This window comes from Ipomoea nil, unplaced genomic scaffold (assembly GCF_001879475.1).
Source record: "Ipomoea nil cultivar Tokyo-kokei standard unplaced genomic scaffold, Asagao_1.1 scaffold2805, whole genome shotgun sequence".
Lineage (NCBI taxonomy): Eukaryota > Viridiplantae > Streptophyta > Magnoliopsida > Solanales > Convolvulaceae > Ipomoea > Ipomoea nil.
Genome location: NW_017619233.1, coordinates 3373926 through 3385668, shown reverse-complemented (window position 1 = coordinate 3385668; position 11743 = coordinate 3373926). Strand labels below are relative to the sequence as shown.

The following is an 11743-nucleotide window of genomic DNA, read 5'->3' as shown; positions in this document are numbered from 1 at the left end:
TTGTTGGGCGTAAGCTGATGAAAGGTCAAGTATAACACCATGCCTCTTGAAAATGTGGTTGTATAAAGAAATAAAGTTACATCTTTGCTGCGAGTTATAACTGTTGGCATAATGGTAGTAAGCGTTTGATCCTAACAAGTGCTATCAAAGCCAAGTCGCAAGTAAGGCTAGCAGGTGCCGCGAATTGGGATGAGACTAGTGAATGATCAAGTCCAACACCTAATAACTAGGGAAATTGTTGAGCGGAGGCTGGTGAAGAGCCACCCTACCTCTCGAAAATGTAACGGTATAATGAAATAAAGTTACGCCGCACTTGATTGTAATAAAGAGCCATGTTTTCATCCCCCATCAACTAATTCTACTTTAAAGAACCACTTAGTCCTCACAACACTACATTCATTCATGCACTTGAAAAAGGTGGCTCTGGCTCTACTAACAAGTAGTAATTTAAGAATTATTCTTGTCCATGAAAAAGCTACCAGCTAGGGAGTAATATAATTCACTTCACCAGAAATTTTAGATTTCAAACCAAGACTCATGATTAGGGAGAACATCTGCGAACTAGGCTTGAAAAGTATAGGATAGGAACCCATCCACCCCATGCAGTACTGCAACACTAACTTAAAGGACAGTGCAAAAAAGTTATGTACAAACGTAAGATAGCTCAGTCACGTACACAAATTAAAATCACATCTTTTCATTATTCATCGCTACATTTAATAGGAGACTATACGTTAGTGTGCTTTGATTGTGGGTGGCAGAAAATAGACATGAAATGGACAGGGGAGAGGATAAGCAATATCTACATGCATTGAATAGACCTCATTGCCTGCTAAAGATGGGGCACTTACAAGAGAACCTATAGAAGTAGGCCGGAGAAGACGATGCCTCGACCTCTCATTTTCCTAGCTTAGCTTAAAATTGGCTATGTTAGTAAACTTAGGCTTTTTTTTTTAGGGAGGTATGTGAATGTGGGTGATATTGAGATGGATGGAATAGTGATAATTAGATTAATTATAATTTATCTATTAGGTGAAGTTAGTAATTAATTTAATATTTCTTTTGGGCAGGGTGGATGAAGGGCCAAGTCCAGCATCCTATCCTTCGAAAATGTGATAGAAGTTTATAAGGAAATAAAGCTTTTGGCGTAGTGGTAAGCGCTTATAATCCTAACAAGTGATATCAGAACAGGAATTGTTGGGCGGAGGCCTAAGTCCAACATCCTGCCAGGCTCTCGAAAATGTGAGGTGGCCTTCACAGCTAGCTATAGCTTTTGGCGTAGTGGTAAGCGTGGGATCTTAACAATTTCTTTTGGAGATTGGTGAAATTGAAATAGTTAATTAAAATAGCGACAATGAAATTAAATGTTATTTATTGAAAAAAGTATCAAATATATCATTTTTATACAATTGTGTCAATCAACCATTTTCAAAAAAAAAAAAAAAGTGTCAATCAACCATTAGACAAGCAATTGATACATTTTTTCAATTTCTTCTAGCGTAATTTGTGTTGCAAATATTTTTTTTTTTTTTTTTTTTTTTTTTTGTTTCGGTTAGCATGGTAGAGGAAGTTTAGTGGTTGGATTCTAGTCATTCTACTAGGAGAAATCAGAAAAAAAAAATCTCAATTACACATATTTTACTTGTTTAATGGTTTACTTATATATATTTTGTATTCTAATGACCTAATTACAAAAAAAAAAAAAAAAAAAAGTTCAATGACCTATTTCACACCTTTTCTTTATTTATTTGTGTTGAAACAAGTTAGCAAATTAAACTTAAAAGAAAATCTTCTCCCAAAAGGTTAAATTCTCAAACCCAAGGGTCTCTATACCTCTGTCCGACAAAGTATTTGAGAGGATGTAAATACTCGGTCAAGTGCTGGTACGCATAAGAGATCTACCAACTTTAGACGTATATAATCCCTACACTGTATTGCCGCCGCTAAGGTTCGAGCCTTGGGCTCTTCTCTCAAATACTGTTTATTGAACCATTGAGCTAAACAGATGCGGACAACTTAAAAGAAAATCTGAGTTTTGGAGATGTAGAGTATGTAGGAGAATGGCATGAACGTGGCAAGTGCATACCAAAAGAAATTGAATATAGTTTATCTAAACTAAACCGATATGATAGATCTGCTTGCATGTGCTGGGTATATCTGCTGGGATACACATGCATGGGAATTCAAATTAATTAGGACGAGGAAGATACAAGGTTTCTTTTGCCAATAATAACAGCTGGCGTCACTGGCCAGTAACACACCATAACATTAATATAATTCCATTACATTTTAAATAAGTATATCCTGCAAACGGGGATTAGTTTAAATATAAAACGGACTTAATTGTATATTTACAATTAGAGTCTGCTTAGAATATTTCGTGGTCTGACAAAAAAAAAAAATGAAGAGTATATCCCTGAAGGCAAATACATTTTCGAGATCAGACGGAGCCACAATGGGGGCAGTGGGGGCAGCTGCCCCCACTCCCCCATCCCTTAGATATTGTATATATATAACATATACCAAGTTGTATGCAAAGGTTTACTTAGTTTAGATGGCAAGCCCTTTGTTTTTGTATGGAATGGTCACCAGTTCGAATCCTAAAGCAGTTATTTGTGAACTTTTGCTCCACTGCTATCCAGTATGTTTATATGTGAGTTATATGTCTTAAGTTATTTTTATATTGTCTGTATATACATGTTTTGTGCATAGTCCATTGCTTATAAGTTACGAGTTTTTTTTTTTTTTTTTTTTTTTTTCGGTTATGAAAAATTTCTTTAAAAGAAATTTTACTTTCTAGGATTCATTAGTCAAGTAGAATTTTGCCCCCACTCACAACAAATTCTGGATCCGCCACTAGAGATCAGTATGAATTTTTTTTTTTATTTACTTTTTTTTTTGACTAGTTGGCAAACATGCTTAATTATAGCACACCCCTTTTGATATTTTCCATCCTTCAATTCTTCAAATCTAAAGGTGAAACATCAGCTATCAACCTAGACGTGGAGGCCTGCCCTACATTAGTTATCCCACAATGATAGTCGATATATATATATATATATATACTCTTCTCAATGAATATTCTTCTCAAATTTTAATTATAAGAAAAAGTTTAAATTAGCCACCAAACTACATAAAAAAAAATACAAATGGGTCATTCAATTAAAAAAAATACAGAGTACAATTAGTGTTTTTTAATTGCCCAAAATTATGCAATTCAACAAAAATTGATCAATTCCTCCCGTTATCCATAACGTGACAGTCATTTTATTAAAATATGTTTTAAAATTATTTTTATAATTTTAAATAAAATAAAACTAAAAAAACAAAACCAAAAAAAAGGTTATGTAGATAATATGAATAATGGTGGTGATGAGATAATAAGTAGATATATATGAGTGGTGATAGGGTAGGTAAGTAATAGACAATGTATATAAATAGATAGTTGAGTAGATGTCATGAGTAGATAGATAATTGAAGTGAAAGTTTGTAGGTAATAATAACAACGATTATAAATAAAGTTAATATTTGCTTTTGTATTTGTAAAAATATGGAAAACAAGAAAAATTTGTTTTCCAAATCATTTGTTAAATTGAAAAAAATAGAAAAAGGAAACAATTTTCTAGATGAAAAAAAATGGGAAATAGTACTAAAAACACATTTTCTATTATCTGATTTTTTTTTTCATTTTTCAAGAAAAATGCAAAAAGTTTCCATAAATACTCTTCACTTAGGGACAGTTAGGGTGCTTATTTGATCAATTTTTTTTTTAATATTTTATCTTTTATGATTGTTATAACCAACAAATCTATTCAAGAAGATAAGAGATAATATTTTGGTTTATTTTAAAAAAAAAAAAATTTGTAGATCAGATATTCTCTTCTTCCTTGTACTTCTTTCTTGTATTATATGGTTGAAGTCTTTTGAGTTTTAGTATAGTTGATACCTCAGCTCTAATTTGTCTTTTATGATCTAATAATGTTTTATGTATTGTTTATCAAACCTTCTCTTTTAATTCTAACATTTTCTTCTTATGATGTTTTAACTCTTCTGATCTGTATAGCCTACTCTTCTATTAAGCCAACTCTTTTGTTAGACTTTATCCTTAATGAAAATCAATGGTTTTGGATTTAAAATTTTTCCTTGACAATTTTCTTAAAAGAAAAATTACATATTATTTAGGGATTCTAATTTCTTGATAAGTTAGAGTTTGATATGATATTCATCAATTCTTGACACACGTCACCAGTTGACTCTGATAGTTTCAAACCAAACTGTGTAAGCTTTTACATACATTAATTATTACATCCATAAAGTATCAATTCAAGCACAGAACAACAAAAGAGCTTATTATTATTCCAGACAGAATGCAAAGAGGGAGGTTCCTCCTGTGAAGATTGGAATTCCTGCTCCGATAGAAACCCGATATCCATTACCAACATACACACATCCATTGCTCACTGACATGCCTCCATACACAGTCGCCCCAGTGTAATATGACCATAGTATTTCTCCCGTCTTCGCATTAATGGCGAAAACCGGCCCTCTTGGATGTACTGAGCCAGCAAACAGGACTCCATTGGCAACAGTCACAGGGTTTGACAAGCCAGTATCTGGAACTGCTGTTGACCACAGTATTTTCCCTGTTTGTGCATCCATGGCCACCCACCCACCACCAATGGTCACGTTCTTGGAGGGTAAAAGTGTGAAGTTTAACCTGTTGCTATTTGCAATGCTTGTATACACCCTTTCATTGTCTGTGGCTGCTCCCCAAGTTCCACCACCAACAAAACCTCCAGGACCAGCTTCCTAACATCACATATATTTTAACTGTCATGCAAATTAAATCAACCACTCACTAAAGAATTGGCATGGGAAAATTGGGCCAGTTTTTCGTTTTTTTAAGTTATAGGGTAATGGTAGGATTCGTCTTTACTTGTTGGTTGTACTCACTTCTCATCCCTTAAGTTATAACTGACGTTGCAAATTTCATTATTTTTCTAATAGGTCGTGCTTAGTTCTCGTCCCTAAGTTATAACTGAGGTTGCAAATTTTGTCATTTTTCTAATAGGTCATGGTCACTTCTTGTCCCTAAGCTATAATTCATCACGTTGAAAATTTCATTTTCCCTAATGTTTTGTTTGAAAAATGAATAGCTTAACGTCGAGAAGTAAACACGACGACCAACAAGCAGTGTTGTAATAATCGACTTAATTAGGCACCAACTAGGCACTAGACGCCCCTAGGCCGAGGCGATTTCAGCACTAGGCGGCTTTTAGTCAGCTGACTGACTAACCAACCGACTAGTACCCTAGGCGCCAACTCAGCCGAGTTGAGTGCCTAACTCAACTGAGTCGATGCCTAACTCGGCCGAGCTATTTGTTTTTTTGCCTACTCGACTACTACTCTTCTATATTTCTCCAGTCATATACTCAACTAACCATCTAATATATGCAGTTGACTAGTTTGGATGATTATAACAATCTAACAATTCCCAACCCTAAGTGGAAAAAGTGAAGACGATATACTCGGATTACTAGGCAGCCTAGGTGCTCTAGGCGCTCCTCAGGCGTCCTACTAGCGACTAGGGCCTAGTGCCTTCTCTAACATTGCAAACAAATAAGGACGAACCCTACAATTACCATATAATAGGGACAAAAAGTGTAATTTTTCAATTCCAAATTCTACTACCATGCAATCATGCATATATATATATATATATATATATATATACACGGATCAGAGGTGGCAAGAAATATAAAAGAATGCAACTTACAGTATACCACACCATTTCTCCATTATCACGATCCAAGGCCCAAGCAAATCCACTTTTTTGGACAGCCACAACAATGTCGCGTGTACTTCCATTCACCACTACACTTAGCATCATTGGTGCTTCTCCAAAATCTGCATCTGGGTTTGGCCCAGGAGGGCAATTTGGAGTAGAAGATGAATTAATGCACGCAATGAAGAACACATCATAGCCCCCAAGTTGTCTAAACCACTTGATTTTACCAGTATCCAAATCCAATGCCAGTATTGAGTCTGAATGGTTTTCAGGCTCAACACACTTGTCTGAAGTAGTAGGAGTAGTAGTTTTATTGTTCTGTTTTTCCTGACATTTGAGGACGTGTTTTGGTGCTGAGTATAGGTTTCCAGTGGCAATATAAACGTGGCCTCTATGAGCATCTATAGAAGGGCTACTTCCCCATATAGCTGCTCCAGCATATTCTCCTCTTTTGCCTTTGTTGTCTGGCAGCATAAAGGTTTGCCACAAAACTTTGCCTGTCCACACATCTAACTTGGCAAACCTGCCACGGAAGGTGCAACAATGTGCTTTACTTGAACCTTCTTCCAGTGAAGATGTTCCAACATAGAAAGCCCTGTTGAGGAACACAAACAAGAATTCATTTCATTTACAAACTATAGCACACAAATACATGTGACACAACCCATGTGTATTCTCTCGATCTCAATCCTGGATTTACATGCTTGTACATAATCATTAGAATTGAACCTTCTTAGTTACTATTGGTGGCATCGGTGAAGGACCAAGTCCAGCACTAGGTGACTCGGGGACTCTAGGGTGAAAGCTTAAAATGCCTCCAGCACTCTATCTCTCGAAAATGTGAGGATAAAAGGAAATAAAGTTGAGCATTTGCTACGAGTTATAACTTGGGGGAATTGTTGGGCAGAGGTCCATGAAGGGTCAAGTCCAGCACCAAACTGTGTAGTTAAGGCTGATCTGACCGTGCGGGGGAGATTGTTGGGCATGAAGGGCCAAGTCTAGTATCAAGTGACTAGGGAGATTGTTGGGCAAAACCCGAAGGGTCAAGTCCAGCACCATACCTCTAAAAATGTGATGATATATATAAGAAAATAAAGTTGTGTCTTTGCTATGAGCTAGAACTTGAGATAGAGGTCGGTGAAGGGCCAATTCTAGTACCAAATTGTGCAGTTAAGGCTGACAAGTGTAGGAGGAATTGTTGGGTGGAGGCCGATGAAGGGCCAAGTAGTCCACCAGCAGGTGGGTAGAGGGATTTTTGGGCGGAGCAGAGGTTGATGAAGGGCTAAGTCTAACACCAAATGACTAAAGGAATTGTTGGATGGAGGTCTCAAAAATGTGATTGGTATAAGAAAATAAAATTGTGTTTCACTACGAGTTATAACTTTTGACGCAGTAGTAAGTGCTTGATCCTACTCCTACAGGATATCCATGTAAAAGTCCAATCCTTACAACTAACTAACAAAGAATAATATAGAGCTGAGGATCAGAGCATAAACTTACCCATTGTAATATGTTCCAGACATTGTAATGAGACCTGCAGGATGCCTGTCAAGGAGGGTCATCCATAAGAGATCTCCAGTTGCTCGTTTGACACCAATCACAACAGCCGGACCATAAATCCCTATGATTAGTGTCTCACCAACAATGGAAGGGGTTGATCTGGAAACAATTGCAGTCACATTACCAGTACGTACAGTTGCATTAAGGCCAGTTAGCTTTTGAAGGTTCCTCTCCCACAACAGAGACCCATCACTTGCATTCACTGCATAGAGATACCCATTCCAGCTTGGGAAATACACCACCCCTTTCAATATTGCAGGCGTCGCTGATATGTCTTTGCCTGCATAAAATTCCCATTTCAACTTTAGCTTAGACACAGTTGAAGGGCTAATCTTGTTCTCGCCGCAGGCATATCTGCGGTTGTATATATCACCGCCATGATTTAGCCAGTTTCCTGAAGCTGGGCAGCTGAATCTTGTTATATGCCACTGATCCAAACCGACCACCATAAACAAACAAGAACATACATGTTAAATTAAACTACGTACCTCAAGTACAGAGATCAGAGACAACCTTAAAGAGAAAACTAAACACGGAAAGACATGCTTACTTCTGGTTTGGCAGTTGCGCTGATGCAAATCAGAAAGATAATAATGCACACACAATAATAAAGGAGCGGCTGACCATGGGTATGACAATGAGCCATAGATCAGAGTGGAAGCTTATTGTTTCTATGTCCACCCAGAAATAGCCATTAGCTCTATATATATAGGGGGTGTTTGGTATAACCGTTAGTTGTTAGCTAATTGAGTTAGTGAGTTTGATTAGTTGATAATATTAGCTGATTGTAGAACTATGTTTGGTAAATTAGTTGTTAGCTGATAGATGTTACATGCAAAATGACTTTTTCAAAAAGCTTATTTAAAAAACTACTTTGAGCAGCATTTTGAATTTTAACATTTTGGAGCAATAAATTGTTACAAAAAGCTAATTAATCAAACACTTATATTAAACCAAATTAAATAGTTAATAGTCATCAAATAAATTAAAATTGGTTGATAACTAACTATGTTATCAAAGAGGTCAAAGGTTACCATCGTGGCTAAATTAGTAGGGGAAGAAATCATACAATAGATATGAGATGACGAAAAGATAATAGTCTGATGGATAATGGCCGGTGCTGCTTATATACAAATTTGCTGCATTACCTAGTTGACATAACTTTATATATATAATTTGTATTACGTTTAACCAGTTTACTAGTAACAAATATGTATAAAAGTTGTAAAGTCAAATCAATATATGTTTATCATGACGGTGATATTTAATTAATTACTGGATCATTTCTATGTGTGCTTATGTACGCAATAAAGTCAACAGTCTAACATTACTACATAATTCAATTCAATTTATGTCAATTTATGGTGCATTTCTTAACATTGTTGGTGCATATTTACATAACTATTGGTGCAATAGCACCTAAACTCTGATATATATATATTGAAAAAATCGCTAGGCGCCTGGAGACCGCCTAGGGTGCCTAGAGCGCCTAGGCGCGATTTTTGGGACATTTTCAACCCTTCTCCCCTTATCTCCTCATTTTGTGAGTTCATGTCCTCCACATCACTATATAATCTCATCTCTTATTTTTCTCTCAAATTATTCTCTATTTTTCTCTCCCTTTTTGTGGGCTCTACTCCTCTATATTCCTACACATCATTATTTTTTATTCACTTTTTTACCAGTAAAAATTTCAAATTTATAATTTTAATTTCAAATTTTAATTTTAATAAAATAAATTTAAATAAAAAATAAATAATTCTTAACTTATAAAATATAATTTCATTAAAAAATCAAAATATAAATTCATAAAGCTTTTATTCTCAAAAAAAAATAAAAAAAAATATTGTAACCTCAACGGCAAAATGCAAAAATGACCGTTAAGGTCAAAATTTTGAATCAAAACACGCAACAACATCAGTTCAAAAGACTTTACGCATCTTTACTAAGAATAAAGACGCCTTTTTGTATTTTTATTTTGTATAGAGACAATACGTGTCTTTACCAAACCCTAAGGTTCCTCTTTCTTTCTCTCTTTTGCCGCACTACACTTCTCCCTTCCGCACCTCCGTCTCTTCCACCTTCCCCGCCTCCACCGCGCAGTACACTAAACTTCTCTATGTCTTCGTCTCGCTCGTCCTCGGCGGCTCCCTTCCGGGCCGCCGCGCATAAGTCGTCCCCAAGACGGAGTGCGTCAAAGAGCCGGCGGTGGCCGTACTCCGCGGCGACATCATTCGACGGCATCTTATGATTCAGATCTATCGTGAGAGGCGATGGCGGCTTCAGATTCGACCAACACATCGCGTGTTCTACATCCAGTGGCGGAGGTGGCGGCATTGAAGACTTCAAATCGGCATCTCTCCCTTCTGATCCAGCCTTCGATCTCCATTTACTGCGACGAAGACGACTGTTACGATCTCCTTGGGTGATTTTCTATTACGATCCTTTCTTCTACTTTGCATTGCAGTGAATCAATTTTATTTGATTAACTTATAATTTTTTTTTTTTTTTTTTGGGTGTTTTCAGAGTCTCTCAAAATGCTAATGCCTCCGAAATTAAAAATAGTAAGTTCTTCTTTCTCTATTACTCCGTAATCTTTTAGACTTTTAGGTATGTGTAGTTTCAAAGTTCTTGCCTTCCTTTTTCAATTTCTTTGTTTAGTCATCCAGATAAAAATCCTGATCTAGAATCAAGGAAGCGCTTTGTCAAAATTGCGAATGCCTATACTTCCACCACAAATGCACAATCGTCAACGAAATTACCAGTATAAAACTGAAAATAATCCGTCAGAAAAAAATTGCAGAGTTAAAAGTAATCTGTCACAATCGTCAACGAAGTTACCAGTAAGTAATAGATGCTATATTGCTATCTTTGCCGCTTAACATACATTGTGGTGGAAAAATGTTGTAATTTCTTGAAGGATCTCCCTCTATAAGGAAGAGTATGGATGTTAAAATCTGTAGTTTCTACTATCTTGTCTAAGATGAAAATGAATCTGATCATTTATAAGCATATAGAGCGATACATTATTCTCAATTCACTTGTATTTTTGTTAGCATATATTGTTTATTGATTAAGCAAGTGTCACCATATTTGACTGGTAAGATAGGGGTGAGAAACTTTGCCTTTGTGGGAATTGTGGGTGGTATTAAACAGGTTGATTCTTTACTTGCAGATACTGAAAGATGAAGCCACAAGAGAACAGTATGATTATGCAATTGCCCACCCAGAGGAAGTTAGTTGCAACTCCTTGTGATAATTTTGTATGAAGTAATGCTGATGTTTGTTGTTCTGCTTTTATATCACTTATGAATTTGTTTTTGCAATATTGAAATTCAGTGATAAGCATGCAATCTTTTTGACATTTTCACTTCTGCAATGTGGGGGATATCAAAAATTCACAATTAAGTGATGTGGGACACTGAAGTGATGTCAGGTATTCTACAATACAGCACAATACTACCGTGCTTATTATGGTCACAAAACTGTGAGTGCCTTCTTCCTGACCTCCTCTGTGGTTGTTAGCTTTCAAATTTTAATCTCAGTTTCCTACAAAACAAATTTTCCTTTTTTTATTATTATTATTATTATTATTATTATTATTATTATTATTATTATTATTATTATTATTATTATTATTATTATTCCTATTTCTAAGATCCTCGTGCTGTCCTTATTGGCCTTCTATGAAGCCGCAAAGATAATATTTGCATTTATTTCTAATTGGGGAAAATTTGCAAGCACACTTGTTATAAGCTGCTTGGGATCACATGTAGTTCAAAGATATTGTTGTCGAAGTTGCCAATGTGGAGATTGTCGGCAATGTAGTTAGCATCCCCAAGGTCAACAATTATGTGTGTCAAGCAGCAGCAGCAAGTTTGACAAAATTAGCCACAATTGTTGACAAAGAAATTTATAGTTTAGTCCATAGACTTTTGGCTATCTACAAAATACCCCTAACCTTCAACTAGAGGTGTAAACGAATCGAATCGGGTCAAATATCTCACTATTTGATTCAAATTTGACTATATATTCGAATATTCGTATTCATATTCGTTTAATATTCGAATCTCAAATTTGATTCGTATTCGTATTCGACCAGTTTATTCGAATATATTCGATTCGACTTGAATATTCGAATTCGAAATGCCAAACTTAATTTTTTTACAAAATTCTCCAATAAATTAAGATAAAATGTTATAAAAATTTATATTTAAATAGCATAAAATATTCGAATATATTTAAGTACTATTCGAATCGAATACACTCTAATTTGTATTCGTATTCAAAATAAATTTGAATAATAAAAAGTATTCGAATTCGGATTCGAATCGACATATTCAAATTCGAATCATGAATCGAATTTTTTTATTTGATTTATTTATACCCCTCCCT

General features: G+C 35.5%; 1 protein-coding gene and 1 long non-coding RNA gene across 2 annotated transcripts; one reads left to right on the top strand and one right to left on the bottom strand.

The window, feature by feature from the left end:
- Positions 1-4281: 4281 nt before the first annotated feature.
- LOC109158176 (polyvinylalcohol dehydrogenase-like) lies at positions 4282-8005 on the bottom strand. The gene is made up of 4 exons (XM_019306042.1): positions 7899-8005; positions 7289-7776; positions 5777-6383; positions 4282-4809 (listed from the first exon to the last, which is right to left on the bottom strand). Exons 1-4 carry the CDS (start codon positions 7992-7994, stop codon positions 4354-4356), a joined length of 1647 nt encoding a protein of 548 aa, XP_019161587.1. The 5' UTR covers positions 7995-8005; the 3' UTR covers positions 4282-4353.
- A 1358-nt stretch (positions 8006-9363) lies between these two features.
- On the top strand, positions 9364-10836 carry LOC109158182. The gene is made up of 4 exons (XR_002050323.1): positions 9364-9773; positions 9875-9912; positions 10524-10583; positions 10785-10836. It is a non-coding gene; the product is annotated as an uncharacterized LOC109158182 (long non-coding RNA).
- The last annotated feature ends 907 nt before the right edge of the window (positions 10837-11743 follow it).